This window comes from Vipera ursinii, assembly GCF_947247035.1.
Source record: "Vipera ursinii genome assembly, chromosome: 3".
In the NCBI taxonomy this organism is placed as follows: Eukaryota; Metazoa; Chordata; class Lepidosauria; order Squamata; family Viperidae; genus Vipera; species Vipera ursinii.
Genome location: NC_139516.1, coordinates 191,335,043 through 191,362,299, shown reverse-complemented (window position 1 = coordinate 191,362,299; position 27,257 = coordinate 191,335,043). Strand labels below are relative to the sequence as shown.

Genomic DNA, 27,257 nt, shown 5'->3' with positions numbered 1-27,257 from the left:
GAAAGCCGCTGAGAGGTCTAATAGGACTAGGACAGAGGAATGTCCCCTATCCTGCGCCCTCCAGAGATCATTCACCAGAGCGACCAATGCCGTCTCCGTGCTGTACCCGGGCCTGAAACCCGATTGGTAGGGGTCCAGATAATCCGCTTCATTTGGGTATCCTTCAAGCTGACAACATCAAGCACACTGAAGTCAAGAAAAAGATTAGAGGTGAATACATCAAGAAGTGAAGGAGATCTTAAAGTCCAAACTCAATGGAGGAAATACTGTGAAGGCAATCAACACCTGGGCAATTCTAGTCATTAGATACACAGCTGGAATAGTGGACTGGACTCAAGCAGAACTAAAAGCAATGGATAGGAAGACCAGAAAAATAATGACAATGAATCATGCCCTTCATCCACGCAGTGACATTGACAGACTCTATCTACCAAGGCAAATAGGTGGACGTGGAATGCTGCAAGTACACCAAATGGTTGAAGAAGTAAAAATGGCTCTGGAAGAATATCTGAAGGACTATGATGAAGATGCACTGAAATTAATATATCAGGAAGGCTTACTGACTACTGGAGAGACCAAACTGGCCTACAAGAAAGACCAAAGGAAGAACAGAATAGAGGCATGGGAAGACAAAGCACTACATGGCCAGTACATTAAAAAAAATAGCTGGGAAAGCAGATAATAACAAGACCTGGCAATAGCTAAGAGCAGGAAACTTGAAGAAAGAGACCAAGGGACTAATTCTGGCTGCACAAGACCAAGCCTTAAGGACAAATGCATACAAAGTCAAAATTGAGAAGACAGCAACAGACAGTAAGTGCCGCCTATGCAAAGAAGCCCCTTCATTGATTACTGCCTTGTCGTGGCGAAGGGGGTTGCGTAATTCAATGAAGCTATGAGCTATGCTGTGCAGGGCCACCCAAGATGGAAAGGTCATAGCAGAGAGTTCTGACAAAACGTGATCCACTGGAGAAGGAAATGGCAACCCACTCCAGTATCTTTGCCATGAAAACCCTATGGACAGTACCAAAAAGCAAAATGATATGACGCTGGAAGATGAGCCCCTCAGGTCGGAAGGCGTCCAATATGCTATTGGGGAAGAGCAGAGGGCTAGTACTAGTAGCGCCAGAAAGAATGAAGTGACTGGGCCAAAGCCGAAAGGACGTTCAGCTGTGGATGTGTCTGCTGGTAAAAGGAAAGTCCAATGCTGTAAAGATTTTTTCTCCATAGGAACCCGGAATGTAAGATCCATGAATCAAGGAAAGCTGGACGTGGTCAAACAAGAGATGACAAGACTAAACATCGACATCTTAGGTATCAGCGAACTATAATGGACAGGAATGGGTGAATTTAATTCAGATGACCATCAGGTATACTACTGCGGGCAAGAATCCCTCAGAAGAAATGGAGTAGCCTTCATAGTCAATAAAAAAGTAGGAAAAGCAATACTGGGATACAATCCTCAAAATGACAGAACGATCTCAGTTCGAATCCAAGGCAAACCATTCAATATCACAGTAGTCCAAGTCTATGCCCCAACCACCGGTGCTGAAGAGGATGAAATTGACCGGTTCTCTGAAGCCCTACAGCACCTTATAGAACTAACACCAAAAAATGATGTCCTTATCATCATGGGGGATTGGAATGCTAAAGTAGGAAGCCAAAAGATAATCAGAATAACAGGCAGGTTTGGCCTTGGAGTACAAAATGAAGCAGGGCACAGGCTGATAGAAATTTGTCAAGAGAATACAATGGTCATAGCAAACACTCTTTTCCAACAACCCAAGAGACAGCTCTACACATGGACATCACCAGACGGTCAACACAGAAATCAGATTGACTATATGCTCTGCAGCCAAAGATGGAGAAGCTCTACACAGTCAGTAAAAACAAGATCAGGAGCTGACTGTGGCTCAGACCATGAGCTTCTCATTGCAAAGTTTAGGCTTAAACTGAAGAAAGTAGGGAAAAGCACTAGGCCACTCAGGTATGAATTAAATCATATCCCTGTTCAATATACAGTAGAGGTGACAAATAAATTTAAGGAATTAGATCTGATAGACAGAGTGCCTGAAGAATTATGGACAGAGGTTTGCAACATTGTAAAACAGGTAGCAACCAAAACCATCCCAAAGAAAAAGAAATGCAAGAAAGCAAAATGGCTGTCTGAGGAAGCTTTGCAAATAGCTGACGAAAGGAGGGAAACAAAAGGCAAGGGAGAAAAAGAAAGATACGCCCAATTGAATGCAGAATTCCAAAGAATAGCTAGAAGAGATAAGAATGCCTTCTTAAATGAACAGTGCAAAGAAATAGAAGAAAACAATAGAATAGGGAGGACCAGAGATCTTTTCAAGAAAATTGGAGAGATGAAGGTTTAATGCAAAAATGGGCATGATAAAGGACCAAAATGGCAGGGACCTAACAGAGGCAGAAGAGATTAAGAAGAGGTGGCACAATTACACAGAACTATACAAGAATGAGCTTAACGTCCCTGATAATCACAATGAAGTGGTCACTGACCTCGAGCCAGACATCCTAGAATGTGAAGTGAAGTGAGCCTTAGAAAAGCTGAGCAACAACAAAGCTAGTGGAGGTGACAGTATTCCAGCTGAGCTATTCAATATCTTAAAAGACGATGCAATAAAAGTGCTACACTCAATTTGCCAGCAAATTTGGAAAACTCAACAGTGGCCACAGGATTGGAAAAGATCAGTTTACATTCCAATTCCAAAGAAAGGCAGTGCCAAAGAATGTTCAAACTATTGCACCATTGCCCTCATTTCTCATGCTAGTAAAGTTATGCTTAAAATCCTACAAGCTAGACTCCAGAAGTATGTGGATCGAGAACTACCAGAAGTACAGGCAGGATTTCGAAGAGGCAGAGGAACTAGAGATCAAATTGCCAACATACGCTGGATCATGGAGAAAGCTAGAGATTCCAGAAAAACATCTACTTCTGCTTCATTGACTATGCTAAAGCATTTGATTGTGTGGATCATAACAAACTGTGGCAAGTTCTTAAAGAGATGGGCGTACCAGACCATCTTATTTATCTCTTGAGAAACCTATATGTGGGCCAAGAAGCAACAGTGAGAACTGGACACGGAACCACTGATTGGTTCAAAATTGGGAAAGGAGTCTGGCAAGGCTGTATACTGTCGCCCGGCCTATTTAACTTATATGCGGAGCACATCATGAGAAAGGCAGGGCTAGATGAATCAAAAATTGGAATTAAGATTGCCGGAAGAAATATCAACAACCTAAGATATGCAGATGATACCACTCTAATGGCAGAAAGTGAAGAGGAACTAAAGAGCCTCTTGTTACGAGTGAAGAAGGAGAGTGCAAAAGTTGAGTTAAAACATTAAGAAAACCAAGATCATGGCATCTGGCCTCTTAATTCCTGGCAAATAGATGGGGAAGAAATGGAGGTAGTGACAGATTTTATTTTCCTGGGCTCCAAGATCACTGCAGATGGGGACTGTAGCCAAGAAATTAAAAGATGCTTGCTCCAGGGGAGGAAAGCCATGACAAATCTAGACAGCACACTAAAAAGCAGAGACATCACCCTGTCAGCAAAAGTGCATATAGTCAAGGCTACGGTGTTCCCAGTTGCAATGTATGACAGTGAAAGTTGGACCATAAAAAAGGCTGAGCGCCAAAGAATTGAGGCCTTTGAACTATGGTGCTGGAGAAGACTCCTGTGAGTCCCTTGGACTGCAAGGCGATCAAACCGGTCAGTCCTAGAGGAGGTCAACCCTGACTGCTCTTTAGAAGGCCAGATCCTGAAGCTAAAACTCAAATACTTTGGCCACCTAATGAGAAAAAAGGACTCACTGGAGAAGAGCCTAATGCTGGGAAAGATTGAGGGCAATAGAAGAAGGGGATGACAGAGAATGAGGTGGCTGGATGGAGTCAATGAAGCAGTAGGCATGAGCTTAAATGGACTCCAGAAGATGGTAGAGGACAGGAAGGCCTGGAGGAACGTTGTCCATAGGGTCACGATGGGTCGGACATGACTTCACAGCTAACAACAACAACATGCAAAGAAGCTGAAGAAACAGTGGACCACCTGGTAAGCTGCTGCAAGAAGATTGCACAGACTGACTACAAGCAGCAGCATGACAAAGTAGCAACAATGGTGCATTGGAAGATCTGCAAGAAATACCATTTGCCTGTAAGCAAGAACTGGTGAGATCATAAAATAGAGAAAGTCATAGAAAATGATAAAGTTAAACTGCTCTGGGACTTCAGAATTCAAACAGACAAGCATCTGCAATATAACACCCCGGACTTAACAATTGTCGATAAGAAAGGCAAAAAAGTCTGGATAGTGGATGTGGCAGTGCCTAGAGACAGCAGAATAGAGGAGAAAGAACTGGAGAAGATGACAAAATACAAAGACCTACAAACAGAAATAGAAAGACTGTTGCAAAGGCAAGCAAGGGTAGTACCAATAGTAATAGGTGCCTTGGGTGCAATCCCAAAACAACTGGAGCACCACTTGAACACCATTGGCACTGACAAATTTGCCATTAGTCAATTGCAAAAGGCAGCCTTACTAGGAACTGCTTCCATCCTGCAATGATATCTGTAATACCATCAAACATCCACATCTGCCTATCCGAGGTCCTTGGTAAGGACTCGATAGGTAGACAAAAATGCCAAATCCAGTCTGAACATCGGGCTGACTGTGCGATGAATAATAATAATAATAATAATAATAATAATAATAATAATAATAATAATAATAATAGTAGTAGTAGTAGTAGTAGTAGTAGTAGTAGTTGGAAGGGACCTTGGAGGTCTTCTAGTCCAACCCCCTGCTCAGGCAGGAAATCCTATACTATTTCAGACAAATGGATGTCCAGTCTCTTCTTAAAAACTTGCAGTGTTGGAGCTTTCACAGCTTCTGGAGGCAGGTTGTTCCACTGATTAGTTGTTCTAACTGTCAGGAAATTTCTCCTTAGTTCTAGGTTGCTTCTCTCTTTGATTACTTTCCATCCATTGCTTCTTATCCTGCCTTCAGATGCTTTGGAGAATAGCTTGATTCCCTCTTCTTTGTGGCAACCCCTGAGATATTGGAACACTGCTATCATGTCCTTCTATTCATTAAGCTAGACATACCCAATTCCAGCAACCATTCCTTATATGTTTTAGCTTCCAGTCCCCTAATCATCTTTGTTGCTCTTCTCTGTACTCTTTCTAGAATCTCAACATCCATCTTTTTTACATTGTGGTGGCCAAAACCAGATGAACTATTCATCTGTTTCTCCCTCCCTCCCCAACAAAGCCACAATAATTGGTAAATTATTATATATTCCTATTTCTAAAGACAATAACAGACTAATTATTATTTACCTTAAATGAATTATTATTCAATATAAAATTAATAGTCAAAATAAAATAAAAACCTCATAGAATAAAGCCCTACGTCTTCAAGTTAAAAGATACTTACCTCCTTCTAGTTATTCTGACAGGAAAAATGCACAATATGAATACATAATATACAACAGAATGCCTGTAACAAAATAATAATTTCAAAAACAGGAACAGTTCCTTTTTCTCTACCCTAATTTTGTAAACCAGAGAGCTGAATTGACTCTGTCTATAGACTCTTTTTCCATGGTTTACTCTGTTACTTCAGAATATCTACCTCTCTCTGTCTGGACAGTTGTGGTCATCCATTATTCGATGTCTATCCATTCGATTCATGGTATTGTAATGTGCAGGAGTAGATCGGGTCCCTCGAGACCCATGTTCCACATTCCTTGAAGAAACAAAACCATCAATATTACAGAGGGGGAAATGAGCAAATCCCTTTGCTAATCTCTAAAATGATCTTTATTAATCAAATGTAGGCTGTTGCATTCTTCACCCTGACAGTTTTTTCTGGTCATTAATACCTGCTGGTTATTTAAATTCTGCTATGTGATATAGCCTTTCGGAAAACACGTTAGCATCATATAAATCTTTGCAATCAGATAATTGTAAAATAGAAATTCCATGGCCTCTTAATTGATGAGAGAAATTTGAAAAAATTAAGCCTCCAAAAAGATGGGAAAGTAGTTCCCTGAATATTTAGATTTGCTTTTGCCATGGCCTACAATCGTGCTGTTATATACAACTCGATTGCCAACAACTGAAACATCTTATTTGGAAATAAAATGAAATTCTAAATAATCTACCCACTACAAAGTAAGCATGTAATTTAAAATTATTCATGCAAAATAACCAGTACTTATTGAAACAAATTCTACTTAAATAGGTATCATGATGAACTTTATTAGTAATTCACATTAATTCTAATTTAGTTCTTAACTCTAGTTAAGGCAGGAAGGAGAATTCACTCTATAATCAGAGCTGTAAAAGGGAATGTACATTAATTCTCTAATTAATAAAGGTGCCAGACATACAAATGCACCAACCTTTATATGGTGATATATTGAATATTATAAAATATCATTTACTGTAAGTATTTTCCTTCATATTTTTTAAAAAAACAATATTTAACTCTTAGCATGATGATCCTTTCTTTAGAAAATTTGGTGATTGATATTTAAAAGGAACATTGACATTTTTAAAAGAAGTATGTAATTTTCATAAACAATTGAAACTTCCACACACTATAGGAAGGGATATGTTTTCATGGATATTATAGGAGGCCTATATTAACTCAATGGCAGTAAAAAATCAAGAGGATGGTAAGTCCTTTTCTGACTAATACAACTTATATTTTTAATTTTTTTCAGTTGGAAAAAAACACCTTAAATGTTAAATTTTTATCAGTTGATAATATTGCTACTGAATTCCTGTTTTTCCAGGTATGCTTAATTTTGTTACTATATTTTCTTGAATGGCAACAGGTTCTTGAGGGATGGGAGAGAGAGATCAACCAAAATAATGTAGGTCAGTTATAATCATTCACAACTTTTGGATTTCTCTACTGCTTTTTGTTACCTCATAGGGAAGAAGTCTAAAAAAATATTCATAATTTTATGACTATGGTAATGGAGACTTAAAATATGTGTTAATTGTCCCTTAAGCGGCATTAGAGGAAAGATAATAGTCTGTAACTAAATGTTATAGTACTGGAAGTATCTCTTCCCTATGCTTTATTCCTCCTATATTTAATAAAATTGTTCAAGTTCAGGGATGTGAAACAGTCTTGGCCAGACCTTTTTGAACAGAGTGGTGTCTTTGACAACACAAACATACACACATACACACAAACATGAACATATATAACCTGCCTTTTCTCATTACAAACATCTAAACAACTGAACCTCAGCAAGGTGGCTGCATCATCATTTCTTCTTGGGCCATTCCTAATGTGTAAGGCTAACTAATATTTACTATTATTATTCCCAGATAGAGGTTAGAGAGAACTATAATTCTGATATTCTCCACTTAGTCTTCCTATCCCCATGCACTTGTTTTTTTCAGAAGTTTGATATTTCTTGCTTATGTTCCATATAGTATCCAGGGCTCAACTGTTGAAAAAAATTACATCAGGAGTGATATCTATAATGGCTTCACTGAATATTTTTTGTAAGATAATTTCACACACTATAGAGTTAAAAGAGTTAGAAGAGCCTGTTTACCATTGTTTGGAAGATATGAACATAACCAATTTTTAGATTGTGGGGCTTTCATCTACTTGACGAAAACTGAAAGAGACAGGGCTTCCTCTCTCATGACACATATGTATAGACACAATTTTTTAATTAGGTAGCACTTTTGTGTGGATTTTAACCTTAAGCTGTTATAAAACAACCTTGAATATAAATAGTATATGAATAAGTGGTATCTTGAGGTATTTTCTGATGTTAACATGGCTTTTGTATACTTTTACTAAAATTTACTCATTTCACGTTGTCCATATAAATTTACAAGTCTCACTAAAATAGTGTACCACTGACTAATTATTAATGTGAGCCTGACTATTTTGTTACCAAGAGAAAAAGATTATCTATAATATATATAGATCAAAATATGCAAGAACCTAAAAATATTTTCTGGCTTACACATTTATTTATTGGAAATCCTTTACTATAATCAATATCTGCAATCTTAAACAGGTAGAATACATCTCATAGAACAAGAGTACTGTGTAGAGATTGCCACTGTAGCATAGAATCACAGATATTTCAGCATGAAATTTTCATACTAAAAATAAATAAGTTAAAATCTCCCAAGAAAAAATGGTGAGCAGAAGAAAAAATGGTTGTTTAAAATAATTACTATCAGTACCACAGTTCTAACAAGATCATTGTATACTTTGCTCACCTCAGTGTTTGTTTTCTGTGTGCAGAAAATTTTCTTTCATATTTACAGCTTTCCATATTAAACAAAATTTTAAAAAGTAAAATATCATACTACACTCAACTGGAAGATTACCAGCTACTGGAAATATAATTCATCTGAATGGTGATAGATTATACTAATATAAAAAAGTATTTTAGTCATTCTGTTATAACATAATCTTTGTGTATGTAAATATTCATTATCTAATTTATTTATCATTATATAAATTCATCAATGAATAATTAACAAATGTTATATATTACTATTTTACATCATTTATTTTGTGAATATTTTTAGTGTTTTAATATTTTTTGCTTTATAATTCTACAATTGTTTTACAATTTTAAAATTGTAAGTGGCCCAGAATCATTTGGTTGAACTGGGTGACTATAGCGATTGAAATGACTAAAAAAAATAAACTAAACACTGACATATATAATAAAATAGATCATCATAAACAAAAGTATTTGTTTAAGTACAGAAATAGTTTGATATTTTCCCTCTTTCATTTTTTTATTGGTATAAAGTCATGTTTTATCACGGCGTATTTTATATTGAAGAAAACACCAGGCTTCCCCTACAAGTTTCAACTACAATTTACCTTTGTAATGGAGGAACACTAGGAGACCATGATCTAGTTCTTCCTATACTGTCACCACGGTGAGGAGAGCCTGATCGAGAGCAATGATTGGATGACATCACTTGTTCTGGCACTGATAATGTTGAACTTTGAAGATCTCTTCCATTATGTCTGTAATCTACAAAAAAAAAGTAGAGCTGAAAGAAATACAGAGGCTTACTGACTTATTTTTTCTGTTTTTTTCAAGTAGTATAGACCAGGGATAGGCAACCTTGGCTCTTTTATGACTCAGGAATTCTGGGAGTTGACGTCCACAGGTCATAAAGAACCAAGGTTGCCTACTCCTGGTACAGACAGTAGAAAATTATTTATGTCTTTTTCAAATTGCTCACATCAAATCGCAGAAATTCATAAAAATAGCCTTTGTCAAATAGGGCCAAAAAACCATCTAATGAAGCCATTCATTTCCCACAATGGCCAGCTAATAATTTTGGAAACCCCAAAACTGAAATAGATTTCCTTACTGTTTTATTTCTTTCCCAAATAGATATAGAAAGAAGAACACACAATATCTAATGCTTGGTGACATCACAGATCCTAGACAGCTCTGTATACCAAATTTTGTTTCCCCAAAAATGAATTATGTAACATTTATTAACACTGAATGGAATGCATACTTTTATTTCTCATTCTTTTGGGGGGAACAATCTTTTTGAGGTTTTCTGAAATCTGAATCGTATCTTCTTATTTTTCAGATATTCTTTTGCTTGGGACCTCTTCCTACTAAGTTTATCAATCTCAACATTATAAATAGATCCTGCTGCAAGTATTTTTGTGTAGTCTTGGTCCCAAACTAGTTTAATCTCTTTCATAAAAACTGATTTCCTTAGTTCCTTAGATGTAATGTCACAGAAAATTTCCTACCATCACAAAATTTTCATTGTAATTTCTAAAGATAATACAGCTTGGTGGGGGAGAAAAGACTAACTGCTGGTGTAAGCCTTCCTTAGGGATGTTTCAAAACAAAGATAATGCCCTACTTATTCTTACTAATATAATTTCTCCATTGGCACACATCTGTAAGCAACAAAATTAAACAAAAATTATTCAGTTATATGATAGAGAAAACCTTTACTGAACAAGTTAAAAACATAAAGATTAATAAAATGAATGGTATATAAAATGGAATGATATTTTAAATAAAGCTATCTCTCCTCTAGAAAGTGCTAATTCAGAATAAGCTACTTATATATAATGTGTTCATTATGCCTTTTCATTGCTTCCCAAGGGAAATATTTTAACGGAGCCTACCGTATCTTAATTAAAAACCTGGAAGCTGGGGGAATTTGTCAACAAGCCTATATTAATCTGCTGATTTTATTACAAGTAAGATTATAAAAACACAAGGGAGGACATCAAAAATCATGACACAATATATTAAAAAAGCTGAAACTGGAAAAACATAACATCTAAAACCAAAGAAGCACCAAGATTATTTGCAGGGTAGTCACAACATATACTATATTTAGAAGATGGCCCAAATTCTTGGACTTTGAGCTATACCATTGACCAAAGATTTGGTACACGCCTTTTATTTGGCATGTGCCAGATCGGCACAGCTTCAAGAGGGACGAATATGGAGTAGCAAGGGCAAAAGATGATGCCTGCCTATCAGTCAGCCAAATCAGCCAAATCAACCCGGACAATCAGTGAGATGACAGATGGATTGGGGGTAACTTGCAACAGAAAAGTGCCAAAAGACACTCTCCTTTAGTCCTTATTGCTTCTTCTAAGTTTCTTTTCCTGCCATGAGATTCAAACCTGGAAAATCAATTTTGAGGGAAATTTTGGAATTTAGTATTTAATCTTGAAAAAATGAGGCATGGAGGGAGGGAGGGAGGGAGGAAACAGAAGGAAGACTGCATTTGCATTTAGTGTACAGTCTTATAGCTAAGAGAAGTATCATTTGCACTGCAAAATTCCCAAATGAGAAATAATTGATTACAATATTGTTAAAAGCATATGGGTAAAGGAAAAATAATTTGTCATAGCTTGTTATGGTGCAGGTTAATGACATGTGTTTGACACTTCAATTACAAATGAAATGCATCAATGAATGTATGCAGATTTTATTACTTTTAAAATGCCTCATCCAATAGCACTGCTATTATATTTGGTTCTATTACTTTTTCCCCTAAATTTCAATTATTCAATTTCCAAATTCAAACTGCAGCAAGAGGAAGAAATAATTAAGATATTATAACCACACAGTCCCCATGAAAAACATGCATTGTCATCATATGGCACTAAGCAAAGGAGAACTGTCTGATCTACGGAATGTGACATGGATTCTCGAGCTTAGGAACCAGAATTGCTTTACCATTTATAACCTAGAGAGAAACTGCATATATTGTGTGTGCCTAAATCAGTATTTCTCAACCTCAGCAACTTTAAGATGTGTAGACTTCATCTCCCAGAATTCCCCAGCCAACATGAAGCAGAACATCTTAAGGCCTTTGATGTTAAGAAACACTGGCCTAAATTACTGTGGCATGGAAGTACCCTTATGAATTTTAAGCAGATCACAAAGCATGCAGTTTATTTTATTTTTATACTGACTTCATTGTTTTATAAATAACTCAAGGCAGCGAATATACTTAATACTGCTTCCTGCTTTTATTTCCCCCACAACAACTCTGTGAGGTGAGGTGAGCTGAAAATGACTAACCCTCCTAGCTAGCTTTTATCCCCAAGGCAGGACTTTGGTATAGTTGTACCTAACACTGTACAACTGTACAATGGTACAATTCATTGTATCATTGTTTTCAATAATTTGCCCATGAGGCAAGAATTCTATAAGTGGAAATTTCATTTATGAAAAGAAAGGTCTATTTTAGCATTGAAAAGATAATTGTTTCGCTTAAAAACATTAATCATTATAGTGCTGTCCTGTCCACAATTTATGGGAGTAAATGTAGTTTACACCAGGAAATATTTAACATCTGGAATATATATTTTTCTCACTAAGAAATAATAGTAGCCTGGCAATGTTCTTGAAAACATAATGAGATAGTTTCACATAAAAATAGAACACAAATTAGGTGGTTATTTACAGCAAATAAATTACAAAGTTAATACCTACCAATTAATACTGAGAAAACTCTTTATCCTAAATGGTTTTTAAATATTTTAATCAAAGAAAATCTCTAAGTGCATTTCTGTCTGATCTACCATATATTGAAATAAATGTATTTAAGATTTGTTTAAAAGTATATATGCAGTTCCTCCCATTTTTTTTAGTTTTGAAAATGCAAATTAAAAAATAAGAGCAAAAAAATGGACAGCCATTTCTCACTACTGTATAATGCCACTTATCCAACAGCTGACTGTACTTACTAGTGATAAGGTAAGTAGTAGGGAAATATTAGTTAGTAAGAAATGAATTGGTCTGGGAGCAACGAGGTGTTTAAACAGAGGTTGGATGGATATCTGTCAGAGATATTATAATAGTGAATTCTTGAATTGCCTGATCCTTATAAAGTATTATTCTTCTGAATCAATCAGAACTGTCAATAAAGTTTATTACACTTGCTTTTTGGTAGCTTTAGTAAGACTGTATAACCCTAAGTATGTAAATACAAACAATAAAATAGGCATTGTCTTCTACAATCATTTAAGCTGCAGTTGCCATTAAGGAAAGCAACTATCAAGACCTGGTCCTTATTCCTATCAAGATGGAATAAGGACCATACATGTTATTGCCAGCACTGTCTAATATTAATACCAAAGGAGTGGTACTAGTATAGCTTCTGGGTGTTATCACTCCATAGCTCCAGTTGTTCCTAGGGCAGTTTTAGTAAAATATAAAATATAAATGTACATTCTTTCTTTTGAGGCAGTGACTTACAGTGATTTACATCTGTGGGAGGGGAGAAGCAGAAAAAAACAGCTCTTAAATAAATTGTATGATTAACAAAACAATTGAATTTTTTAGGAAGGAATGCACTATTATCTCCTTTAAAGGTTAAAGAAACATACTCTATCTGTCAAAAACATGGTCACCATCACATGGACCCAATACCAGATCACCTCCCAGGCAGCTTTAACAATCCAAAAGGAAACTGGATCTAATAAACAAATGGCCATGTTCATAATCTGAAGGACTCTGCCCATATCAATAGGTGTTACGAACTCAAATTCAAGTCAGATCACTCCACAAGGCCATGCTCCAACATCTCAACTGGACCAAATCAGTTGAAATCCAACTGAGTACATCTGAGCAGCTTTGTTTGAAAGATAAACTGAATATTCTTACATCAGCCCTATAGATATCCTTGTAGCTGATTAATGTCTACCAATTAATACTGAGAAAACTCCTTATCCTAAACAATTTTTAAATATTTTAAGATCTCCAAATGTATTTCAGTCTGTTCTCCCATATTTGGAAATCAATGTAACATAGATTACAAATAAGAAGAAAAATAGGACAGCCATTTGTCAGTATCATACTACTACTTAACTAGCAGCTAACTGTATTATAAAAATTAGTAAGGAAGCTAGTATGTAAGGTAGTATTAATCAGCAGTCAGAACAGCCAGAACCCAAGGCCACTAAGGCTTTGATAACCAGGAATTAAGTTGATGGCTCCAACAATGGGGTTATTTTCAAGCAATGGACCAATGTCCCTAAATGCAACCATGCCAACCTTCCTCTGTCCATTGTTGTAGGGATGTTCCTGCCTTCCCTCTCAACTCTTTAGCCATTCCACTCCCATCTCCAAGGCCAGGGTGTACAAACTTGCACTGATTCATCCCCTATACCCCAAAAGCCCTAAGAACCTATCCCAATATCTATTCTAGGAGATTCAATTCCCCTATCAACTATACCTGCCTAAGCACTCAGTGACCTAAAGAGGGAACTTAATCCTGGCCCCATTCCTAAAGATAGGGAAATTCACACCACAGGCCAAATTACTTTCCAAAGTAGTTGCATCACTTATGTTTTGGAAAACAAATCCTTCCGGATAAATAAAATAACCAATATGAACTCTTTCATTAGCAAACAAATTATTTTAAAACATTGCAGATACAAGCATGGCAATTTTTCATGTGGAAGAAAGAGGGTTGAATTTATCGTGAAAAATATTTCAGAATTTTAAAAATACGTCTATAAATGTTTTACCTGACACTACTCCTATTCCATCATCGCAATCATAGTCTGAGATTTCACTATCACTTATTCTTTTGGATCCTGCAAAAACAAACAAATAATTATAGGATTGATCATAGCTATTACAGTAAAGGAGTGACATATTTATTAAACTTTAATAGTAACAGTAGATATTGTTAATTTTACATACATTCATTTTGTAAATACACAGAGAAAAATACTATTTCAAGTATTAATTTGGTTAGTACAACACATATTGAAATAAGTAAATAAAGACATCTTCTAAGTCAATTGCTGCACCTAAAAAGCCAGCCCCATAAGAAAAAATACATATTTGGCTCTGGCTTACCATTTTATCTGCTTGTACACAAGAGATATCCTAATATTTGCAAGGAACCAAATATAACTGACTTGTGAAACAGTAAAAGAGCTTTATTGTTCAGAAACAGAAAACACAACCCTCATTGGGACTGCATATATGATATGAAAATACTTTTTTAAAATATATAGTTAATGACTAAACATATTTTATAAATACAAGATCACATATGCTCAATCATAACTGAGGAAATAGAAATAACCCTGATATATTTATTTTCCTCCTTTTATCTATGATGCAAATTTTCTTGGCTATCTTTTATTGCATTCTACTGATCTCTCCTTTGACACTTATGCTTAGCTCTAATTGTATTTCTTCTTAACCTAGCATTCAAAGCTTTTTTTGTCCTTCTTTGAACAAGTCCCTACAGATTTCTTGGCAAGGTGTTTAAGAAGAGATTGGATAGCCCTTTGTCTGGAATGGTATAGGGTCTTCCACTTAAGCGGGAGAGAGGGGGGTTGGACTAGAAGATCTCCAAGGTCCCTTCCAAGTCTGTTATTTTGTATTCCTCATTTGCCTTTTCTAACATCACTCTTCTTTTGTATTCCACACATACTCCCGCATGCCCACACCCATACTCTCCTCGTGCCTCTACTTCATCTTTCCCCCACTGCTTCTGCAACCAAACCCAGTGTGTGCCCAGTCTCTGATGCATCCACAAGTCTTGCCATAATTGCACTGTTCCAACCATCAGTTTATGCACTCTACCTCACTTCCCATCAATGCTTCTCCTACTGAACTACTACAGTATATGCTTGGCCTGAGTAATTTCTCAAGCCTCCTACATACACACTATGCTTGCATGAATGTTTGCCTCTCTGCTGAAGCCAGGACCTGAAATTTAACCTGGATAAATAAGCAGTTGAAAGAAGAGAAGGTGGTCTCTCACAAAACCAGGTTCAAAGCCATTTAGGGTCTTAAAGGAAGGTTGATTTAACTTGATCCTTTAATACAAACAGCAAATTGGATGTATTTATTTGCCAAATTGATTTATGTATAAGTGTATACATAAAAGTGTATACATAAACGTAAAGGGACGCGGTGGCTCAGTGGGTTAGGACGCTGAGCTTGTCGATCAAAAGGTCGGCAGTTTGGCGGGTCAAATCCCGAGTGCCGCATAACGTCCTAGCTTCTGCCAACCTAGCAGTTCAAAAGCACGTAAAAATACAAGTAGAAAAATAGGGACCACTATGGTGGGAAGGTAACAGCATTCCGTGCGCCTTTGGCATCTAGTCATGCCGGCCACATGACCATGGAGACATCCTCGGACAAGCGCTGGCTCTTCGGCTTTGAAACGGAGATGAGCACCAGCCCCTAGAGTTGGAAACGACTAGCATGCATGTGTGGGGGAACCTTTACCTTTTATACATAAACGTATAGGTAAAGGTAAAGGTTCCCCCGCACATGCATGCTAGTCGTTTCTGACTCTAGGGGCCAGTGCTCATCTCCGTTTCAAAGCTGAAGAGCCAGCATTTGTCCGAGGACATCTCCGTGGTCATGTAGCCGGCATGACTAGACACCAAAGGCGCACAGAAAGCTGTTACCTTCCCACCGGAGTGGTCCCTATTTTTCTACTTGCATTTTTATGTGATTTCAAACTGCTAGGTTGGCAGAAGCTGGGACGAGTAACAGGCGCTCACTCTGTTACGCGGCACTCAGGATTCGACCCACCAAACTGCCGACCTTCTGATCGACAAGCTCAGCGTCCTAACCCACTGAGCCACCGCGTCCCTATACATAAACATATAATGTATGATTAATACCACTCAATAAAGGAAGAATAATCAATCCATAATTCCTACCACTAAGGAATTATAAACAAAAAGTTAATATATTAGTATGATTTTTAAATTTAACACAAATTCTCATAAAGTACTATCAAGATATTAATATCAATATTAGTATATTACCTTTACATAGAAACACAATGAATGAAGAGTTAGAAAGCAGTTCTATTTTTTTAGCCAACTATTTATAACACTAGCAATGACTGTACGATTAGAAATAATGCAAGAATAAAGGCTAATTTCTGAAAACAGAATAAAAATCGAAACAGCCTATAAGTAACTGAACTGGAATGCAACAAATATGCAGAAGCACATCAATAGCATTAGAAAAAAAACTCACAAGCAATACATGGCATGCTTTTAAGTTACCTGGATTATATGAATATGAGCCTTTATCTGGAAAATGTTAAAACGAAGTGATATCAGAAAAAAATGAGGGTTTGACATGTAACAGAAATGTACTTAATTTGAAAGGTTGTATATAATTAAGCGTAACCACTATTTTTATTTGACAGAGCAGACATGAATTATGAGTTTAGAAGTAATGACCAGCACCTTAAATTGCAGCTGGAAGCCAACTGGAAAATAGTGCAGCTAATGGTGACACATGATTATAATAAGAAGTGTCCCTTACTGCTTGCAAACCACTGCATTTTCTACCAACTATATCTTCCCAATGGACTTTGAGATCAGCCCCATGTAGAGCACATTGCAATAAATCAGTTGCAGTGATGGTACCAAATCCTGAACTGATGAATTTCAAAGAGAGTCTGCCTTAACTCACTACACAAAACCCCTGGGAAATTCCTATTATTGTTTCCAAGAATCTGCATTTATCATGAACTAGTATTAAAGACTCTTTATTGCATTGTTACTTCTTTCTTGATTTTGCCACCTACATGAGACTTGAGAGGGTTCATTAAAAGTATTGTTCTATTTCTTAAAGATATATATAATGCCCAACTGTGGTTTGGATTCAGGATTAGGCACCTTTAATTTAATTCTCACGATCGGCTTTTTGTATTCTAATTCCTTCTGCCATAGCTTTAAAATGAGGCAGCTCTAAAGCCGTCATAACTTGCCTCTAAACCAGATGGCAAGTCCCAATTCAAAGTGTTCGTGCTTTTGCATGGATCTAAAGTATTTATGGAAAACATAGTTTTTACCTAATTGACATACCACAGTAAGCTATGATTCAACCCTACTAAAAATCAATCATATTATAGAAAAAGATTCTAAAATCTAGGATGGTAAGCCGTAATGGAAAGTTTGAATTATTCCCTAATTATTCACTACTGGAATAATTGGACTGGACTATTGTTCTAATAAAAGGGACGTGGTGGCTCAGTGGGTTAAGACGCTGAGCTTGTCGATCGGAAGGTCGGCAGTTTGGCTGGTCGAATCCCGAGTGCCGCGTAACAGAGTGAGCGCCTGTTACTCGTCCCAGCTTCTGCCAACCTAGCAGTTCGAAAGCACGTAAAAATGCAAGTAGAAAAATAGGGACCACTACGGTGGGAAGGTAACAGCGTTCCGTGCGCCTTTGGCGTCTAGTCATGCCGGCCACATGACCACGGAGACATCCTCGGACAAGCGCTGGCTCTTTGGCTTTGAAACGGAGATGAGCACCGGCCCCTAGAGTTGGAAACGACTAGCACACATGTGCGGGGGAACCTTTACCTTTACCTTTACCTATTGTTCTAATAAAGGAGAATATTTGTAGTTCAGGGTTGACATGAGAGGTCTTTGGTGCTCTCTGAGCTTGCTTGTTTTCTTGCAGACGTTTCATTACCCTAGCACTGATGATGTTACCTAATTTGGGTAATGAAATGTCTGCAAGAAAACAAGCAAACTCAGAGAGCACCAAGGAGCTCTCATGGACTACTGTTCTGTTACCACATATGGAATCTATTCAAATAAGCACATTAGCATAACATGCCCAAACCACTTATTGTACAAAAGAAAGCAAAAAATTAAAAGAAGCATGAGATCATGTTTGAAAACAAAAAGAGAAACGTTTTTTTAATGTTATGCATCACACAATGCTAGGTCCTTGAAATAGTGGGGAATTTTACATATTGCATATCAGTTTCTGGCCTACTGCTTTGCTGTTGTTGTAAATATTATAAAATGGAAATTGTGTAGGTTAGAACTGAATTTTATGATGAACTTTTCATTATTATTTTTTTTGTAATTTTTATGCAGGGTTCCTTGAGACCTAAAATATTAACCGTATAAGGATTCCTCCAGGGTAAAATGCAAATATTAAATTAAATTAAAAGATTGAGGCAGTCTGGTTTAGAGAACAAGGCTCACGTTCCATTCTTCACATACTGAATTGCTCACCTGTATGAACTGCATTTCATAATTCATAATCTACTAAATTTAGATTTGTTTTTGTTTGTTAAATTTATAAACTGCCTAATTCCACTGTGACTATGGGTGATAAGACTTGGATATAAAACAGAGGCACAAACAACTTTTAAGACCTATGGTGGCGCAGTGTTAGAATGCAGTATTGCAGGCTAATTTTGATTATTGCTAACTGCCAGCCGTTCAAATCTCACTGGCTCAAGGTTGACTCAATCTTCTATCCTTCCAAGGTCAGTAAAATGAGGACCCAAATTGTTGAGAAAGCTGTAAAGCATTGTGAAGTGGGATATAAGTCTAAATGTTATTGCTATTGCTATTTCTTTTTTTTCTGTCCAGGGGGAAATGTCAAGGAATTCAACTGATCTTGGTGTGATGTTCAAGGATTTTAAATCTACTGTCTAACTTACATAATCATATTTTATATACTGTACTGTACATGTTGACATGTAGCTACAAGGAATTTTTGTGAAGTTTAATGATTTCAGGAAAGACATATTAGACATATTTGTGAAGGGAAGGGAAGCATAATGTAAAATAAGTTTTTAAATTTATATAAGATTTATATTCATGGATCTTATAGATATATTTTTTTAAAAAAATCATTTCAAATCATTTAATTTTTTTAAAAAAATCAATGTATTACAATTTGATTATTTTCCTTCAAAATCTATGACTGAATCCTCCAAATAATTTTTAGTATAAATATTTATTTTTCCAATACAAGTACCTCAGTTAGCAGCCATTTGTTCAGCGACTATTAGAAGGGATGTTGATGCTGAACAAGGAGACTTATGGCCATTCTCAAAGTGGCTGAAGTCACGGTATCCTGAAGTCATGTATCACCATTTGTAACTTTCACTGTCAACTTCTGACAAGCAATGGGGAAGCCAGCAGGAAGTCACAACAGCAATTACACCTAATGATTGGGATTCACTGAACAATCACAACTGGAACTGCCAGAACTATCATTGATGGTTATGTGATGTGTTTTATAATCACATCACTTAGCAATGGAGTTAGAAATTACTGTCATTAATCAAGGATTAACTGTATTTTTAAATTGTTGTAAAGGCCACAACTGCATTGTGACAGCTACATGGTAGAAAGTAATACTGTATATAATATAAATGGGCAAGAGAACAAAAAAGAACTAGAGAAAACAAATACATTTCCTAATATACAATGAATTCTCCATATTAGCTTTTCCTGACTCTCAAACATGTGGACAATATAGATAAATTAGTTTATAAAAACAGAAGAGATACTATATTATTATTGTATAAATTTGCACTCCAGAAGAAAGCATTTCAATTAGTCATTAGGAATGAACACAAACTAATCTATAACCTACTTTGCAACCTTCGTGTGGGGCTATCCCCATGAAGCTGTCGGCGTGGCAAATATGGGGAAGGATGGGGAAGTGGCAATGAGGACATATCATGAGTCTGAAGTTTGTACCAATGAGGCTCATCATCCAGCAATGCTGTCTCTAATTCAATAAGAATCTAAAAAAGAGAATAAAATAAGAACTGTTCAAGTAAAACACATCATTTGCGCTATAACTGTTATATAAAATATGTACTAGGTGGTATTTGTATATTTAGTTAAGTTAATGGAAAATGAACAGCATCAAAAATAGTTACAAAGTATATGAAAAAGATTGCAACAGGAAAAAGGGATAATTTAATGTGATGCAGTATTGTTCATTTACTGTATCTTTGTGCCTATGGGGATAACATCAAATATTTATTCCTTGTAAACAATAAATAGCATTGACTACCTCTCCTAAAAATTCACTTTCTTCCTCACGAACACGAGCTTGGTCCCAAAGAGTAATTTCCAACATTCGCTCTCGAAATTCTCTCCGATGAACTGGAGAATAAATGAATGTTTGATTCCACTTGGGCTCCAATGTTTTTTTTACTGTTTTTGTTCTTCTTTTATTTTTATCACTGTAATTAAGAAGTACATATTAAAAATGTTGATATTACAAAGAATAGTAAAAATAATATTTTTAATGAGAAGGATGAGTTTGATTCCTTTTGTAAAATTCCTGAAATTGGACTTCTGAGATAGTTACTTATTCCACAATAATTGTAGAAAATCCTGATTATTACAAATAGGATATTGTAAACAAGATCAGTGTGGTCAAGGATTCTCATTTAATTATTTTTATCTGTTCTGCACTTTGATCCAAAATCAAAGAGATATATTTTTAGGAAATTTATTGTCAAGGAAGCATCATAAAGAATATTCATAAATTGCTCCCCTTGAATAGTAGTTAATGCACGAGCTATCAGTTTATGCACTGAAAACGTTCACTCACTTCACACAAATATCTACAAATATTCTGAAAACTATGGCTATGCTACTATGCACCACACTGGTTGAATGTTTGAAGCACATGAATATTTCCAAAATAAGTTGAACTCAACTATCAAAACAATACTAACAATGGATTACCAATAGGCATCAGATGCTATTTGCTGCAGATTTTTTCCCCTCTTTCATTTCACTAAAAACTTCCACTCCACAAAAAATACTCTATTTTAATCAAAAGAGTTATAAAACATCAGCAATATTTTTGACATGACAGATTTTAGTAGATAAATTGAAACATTTTACAAAATAGATATGCAAGTATTGAAAGTGTTCATTTCAGAATAATGTCTAGCAAATAATCTAAAGAATATATTATTGTAAATGACAAAAATATTATGCCATTAACATTTTTAGTAATGTTCAAAGGTCTAAGTTTAACTATTACGCCTAATACCCTAGTACTCTACCTTGAGACTCCTCTACTTCAAGAACCTAACCAACATACAAAATGGAAACATTAAAATCATTGTAATTGCAACAATTAATGCAAATTGGGAAATGTCAATATAGAGAAACTGCTACATTTAACAAACATTTCAAAATCATGCAATTTTTTTGTTAAATAAATACTATTTAAATTTAAGTAGTATTTAAATTTTATTTCAAAATATTTTAATATAACACCTGTAATGTAATACAGAGTGAGAATTCTTAGAAAAAGAATTATGTTTTAATTTAAGTAGCACTTTATTGGCCTGAGGGTGAAAATAAATACAGAAGGACAAATTGGCAATGACCATTTGAAAGTACAGTAAGACTGATTTCTAAAAATTAATAAAAAGATTATGAAAAATAACTGTGTAATTGTTCTTAAGAAATAATAGATATGGGAAATAAAAATCCTTTTGCCCCTTTCTCTCTTTTTCTTTCTTTCTTTCTTTCTCTTTCTTTCTTTCTTTCTTTCTTTCCTTCCTTCCTTCCTTTTTCCCTCCCTCCCTCCCTCCCTCCCTCCCTCCCTCTACAGTCCCTTCTATAGTTTTTTTTTTACTATACTTGAGTTGTCCTGAACTTTGGACAAGAATACCATAGTCTCTTAGATTCTCCCTGCTTTGCAACGTTTGGAATCTTCCATGTGTTGATCCCAGTGAATGAAAGCAGCAAGGTTTCCCATTAAGCATCCCTTCAGGTCAAAGACAGTGCTCCATGATGTATTACTGATTTTGGAAATGGAACTTGTTCAACCAGTCGCTGTCCACACCGATAAACATGTACATTACAGGAATAATTCATAAAGACAATAATCTGAGGAAGCACATCAATGCGTCTCATTTATGTGTTTATTTATTTTATTTATTCATTCATTCACTCCCTCACTTTGACTTAAGGGTTAAATAAGGGATATGGCAATTCATTATTGTGAACAGATCTGCCCTGATAAAATCCTTTAATATTTAACAGATTTGTATCATTATATATTATACATTTATATTCTATCAGCTATTATTCACAGAAATTCATTTGTAACAATTCCCTCATCTAATCATATAAGCTTTCTGTTCATGGTACCTTCTGTCAGGAAGAAAGTAAATTTTAACATAGGGATTCCTTGGTCTCCCATCTTCTCTTGAAGGAAGATCTTTTGCTCCCAATATTGTGACTATCAATTGATGGCCAACTTTGTCATACCACAACTTTATCTGTAAAGAGAAATTATGAATTAGGCAAAAAAAATTTAAAAAATTATTAGGTAAAATAAGTAAATGTAAGATAAATGAAATGCTTAATCTACTCTGTATATTATTATTGCAATGAATATTCTAATTTGGCTGTCTGATAGTATAAACCTATGTATGCCACTGAGTTTTATAGATAGGTTTGAGTCAAGGTTCCATTTAAAGCACACAGTGCTTAAATGCTATATTAAATGCTTTGGACATTGAAATACGGTTGTGAACTCTATGGACTTTATACAATACAATCATCTATCTGTAAAATGATTTTACAGATATTTTCTTCAAATACATAGTGATCATTTTACCACCCCATTCTGCACACTGAAAATATTATTTAATCCCTTACATAGCTCTAGATTTCTTTTCCTCTAAAATCTTATCTTAAATTTTAGTTCCCAAATTTGGAATAGCTTAAAATTCATGTAAAGTTGTAAACAAATAATTAGCTATTCTAGCCTAAGCATTATACATACCAAACTAATTTCTGCTAAGATAGAAAAATAGAAAAATGTTTAAAGTCAAATGACCATATAGATATGTCCTGATCTACAATTATTAAAACCAAATGCAGGATGAAAAAAAAAGTTTATCGCTCTTCCGCTAAGATAATTGGTAGTTTTGAATGAAGTAGAAGTTTTCTTCATGGACTGCTGGTCCTTTCCTACATTATATGGAAAAGTGTAACTATGTCTGGCCACTTTTAATTGGATTACAAATAGTCTTCGAGTTATGACTGTGATGAAATCTGCCTATCATGGTTGTAACTCATGGTGGTTGTAAAACAGATTGGTCATGTGACTGATCCAACTTCAGGAACTTTTTTGCCACAGTTGTTAAGCAAATTACCATGGTTGTCAAGACAACCAAGAATTCACTAAAGGTGCCATCTGCCAAAAAAATGGAAGTAAATCCTGGTTTTCAGCAAAACTGTCATAACATTCAGTCACATGACCATAGGATGCTGCAAATGGCCAAAAATGCAGCTCAGTTGCAGTCACATGAACAGGGGGGAAGGGGCAACTGTCAGAACTTCAAATCCAGGTTGTTAGTACCCAACTAGGTAGATCTGTTGGAACTTCGACCAGTCACTAAGTGACCGATTGTAAGTCAAGGACTACCTGTAACTTGTTATTTTCATTAATATCAGATGGATAATGCAGTCATAATTGCAAAATGTTTTGATCCAATGAATGTCTTTGTGGATAATCAAAATATGCCATGCTAACTTCTTAATCTCAACTCAGATATTGTACTATATACTGCTCAAATGTAGCCTGATTTTAATAACCTCCAAGTTAGTGGCTTGTAGTATTATATTTCTCAAGCACTATTTTTGGAGAATTAAACTGCTCAACTAAGCTAGATTTATTAGTAATTGAACTATACATATCATGTCTAAATTCCAAATCACCAAATATTATAAAAATGAGTAATGTTTCATGTTCAAAATAAAATAAAATAAAAAAGCATGCAGCAAAGCAAAATAAGCATAATGACATTCTTATACAATCTACAGGTTGGTTAATCTATAGTATCTTAAGAAATAACTAATGAGAAAGGGCAAACAATTTGTATTCGAATAAAACAGGCAAATATAATCAACACTAAACTTCACAACAAAAAATTATAATCATTTTTATTTCACAATTTCAATTAACATCTTAAAATGCCTGCAGATACAAATTTCTTAGATGAGGACAAATTTATTTGCCCATCTTCTCAAGGAAATGTCATTTAGAAAATGCAAAAAAGAGAATGATTTAAAGAGACATCAACTTTAATATACAAGAACAAATATCAAAAGAACAGATTATTTATTTCAAGGTACACACTTGCAGAAGAGTTTCAAAATTATTATTACTGTTAATATCTATTAATGTCTATAGATAGATAAAATCAAAATTAAAAGCTAGTTGTCTCTTTAAATTTCAATGTAGGTTTCTAATATCCATGCAATATTTTTCAAGCTGTACACAAGACAATATGATATTTGTTAAGATGGTCTAAAACAACACATTCAAAATTAAAATGGGAAAACGGACCAACTGTGACATTTTCCTACTATCCATTTTCCAAGAAAACAACAACAACCAAAAAAAACAACTTTAGTTTCTGTCAGGCAGATTAAGCCTTTACCTGAACCCTAGGAACAAAAGGCGCTGTTCTTCTACTAAGGCTTTGGCTCTGGTAAGCAAAATTAAAGAAAAAGCAGTAAAACAAAGCCAAAAAGACAACACACTAGAAACTAAAAGACCAAAATTAAAACAAGGACACACAACTTTAAATAGTGCCATACACCAAGAACACATTTATTTAAAAGCAAGTGTTAAAACTGATGTATTAAATCTGTAAACATTTGTTATGTTCCTCTATTAATAAAATTTTTATTTGACTTGCTTCACATTATGACTGGCATGTCCTGAAGACAGTTGTTTAATATTCAGGTCCTTTCCAATCCCTTTAGTAAGAGACTTCTTTATGTACAATGCAAGTTAAAATAAAGCCACTTAAAAAACAGTATGATGCAAAGTTATAACCCCTCAACTGAAATTAAATCCCATTAATCTCAATTGGTCTCCCATTAGAGTATATCAGATTATATTACCTAATGTCATGGAATATAAATGAAAATACCTCAGTTTACCCTTACAACTGGCCCTTAAAATGATTTAATAGTGAAACTCATTATGGGGCCTCACTAGCACTTTCAATGAACTAATTTATTTTAGCATGCTACCAATTAATATGGTTTGCTTTAATAGTTTCAAAGGAGTGGTACAGTTTATTTATAATACTGAGTCAGTGCTTAAACTATAAAAATGCACTTCATTAGCTCACTTCAATAATCTCTACGTTATTAAAAGATCATCTTTATACATTTGTACCTTCTTATTAGGAGGATGATAAAACCAATAAATTGTTAATCATATTTCAGGAAGTGTTTTAATCACGTTTGCTGTAATTTCTATATTACTGTATATATTTATCTCCTATTTATCTATATATTTCCTTATAATTTTTCTTGGAAAAAAATAAGGAAATGAATTCTTCATATAGTTCAGAGGTATTTATAATTGGGCATCCACAAGAGGATGCCATACATGTCATTAGGTCATCACACACATACAGTATATGCAAATCAGATTCTATATACAGCAGGTGATGTTTCTTACACAAATTATGTAATTTACACCATCTTTATGGCTTCCATTAGGCACTTATGATACCTATTTATTTATTTATTTATATATCCATTAGACATGTATTTATACCATTGTCAATTTATTTTAATGTTCAAGATCATTTTAGAAAAAGCTGCTTTGCAGATTATTGTCAGTTTCAAAAATGACACTGGGAAAGTCTCTGCATATTCTATGGCCTCTCTCTTCGCAACAGTTTTCTTTCTCTTTTTCATTTGAAGGAGCAAATGGTAGCTTCAGGATAATGAAGGTGAGATATTCTGTGTCCTGGCAACAATATAAAACAGACATAGCATGAAAGCGGGGAGAATTAAAAGTATAGGTTGAGGCATGAAGGTATGAAATAAAGGTATGAAATAAAGGAAAAGCAAGGCATTCATTTTCAATCCTTGAGTTGTAATTCTCTAAATAGCTTTCAGTCAAATTAAGAGAAATTGCAAATCCCAGATCCACAAAGGGAGCAGGGAATGCATGAACTAAAGGGATGGGAAGAGGTAGGCAGGCATCAAATCAGATCAAATCACATTAAAGCAAATCAAACACAGCCATAAAACCAGCAGTCAAATACAAACAAATATATGTTTGTGCATATGTATAAGAAATTAATACAATTTTTCAAACACAAGGAGGGTGAGATGGTACATATGGAAGAACACAATTGGGCAAACCGGGAGAATATATCCAACTAATTGTAAGACAAGAGAAATAGCAAATAGAACTCGCACTGTGTCAGGGAATCTCTTCAGGAATTTTCCCATATAGAGAGTAATAAAGGAGCTTACGGCCCAAAGATTCCACTGGCAATTCTCGCTTAATGATGATAATGGGAATTGTAAATTCCATTGCTAAGTGATGCAGTCACAAAATGTGATGTCACATGATTGCATCAATTAGCAACAGTAATCACGGCCATACCTGTTGCTATCATTAAGCGAGGACCTCCACATAATTTTCTGCTATGGAGGAAGGAGAAGACAGCAGGAAGTTACAAGTTCCAGGCAGCTCACAAGCATGCAGGTAGGTGCTGCTGCCATGTGAGGGAGAGCCTCCAAGTGGTCGGTGAGGTGCAGCAGGAACATGAACAGGCTGGAGATGGGGAGAATTACTAGAGTGATGGACAGTGTTCCTCCCCAATGACTTTGCTTTTGGGAAGTTGTCAGGGAACTTTGCAAATTCTTAATGGTGGGATACTGAAAACTTTCTTAATGTGAGCAAGTTACTAAGCACTCAGATTGCAGTCATATGGGTGCTCAGACAGCCAGAACTTTTTGGACTGGTTATGAGTACCACACGTTCAGTACAATTGTAACTTTAAACAATTGCTGAACGAATAGTCATTAACCAAGGACTTCCTATATTGAGCTGTTCCTGATAATAGCTAATAATATTTTTGTAATGTTCCATTAGCAG

The 27,257-nt window shown here is 35.4% G+C and overlaps 1 protein-coding gene across 1 annotated transcript in view; it reads right to left on the bottom strand.

Annotated features, from left to right (window-relative positions):
- Positions 1-27,257, bottom strand: part of RIMS2 (regulating synaptic membrane exocytosis 2) — a gene marked incomplete at both ends in the record, with an annotated part of 276,924 nt that overhangs the window by 108,742 nt on the left and 140,925 nt on the right. The window contains 8 exon segments of the mRNA XM_083359700.1: positions 5,657-5,770; positions 8,909-9,065; positions 14,069-14,137; positions 16,592-16,618; positions 19,944-20,097; positions 20,373-20,544; positions 22,481-22,611; positions 24,784-24,831. Coding sequence (XP_083215826.1) covers positions 5,657-5,770; positions 8,909-9,065; positions 14,069-14,137; positions 16,592-16,618; positions 19,944-20,097; positions 20,373-20,544; positions 22,481-22,611; positions 24,784-24,831 — 872 coding nt within the window.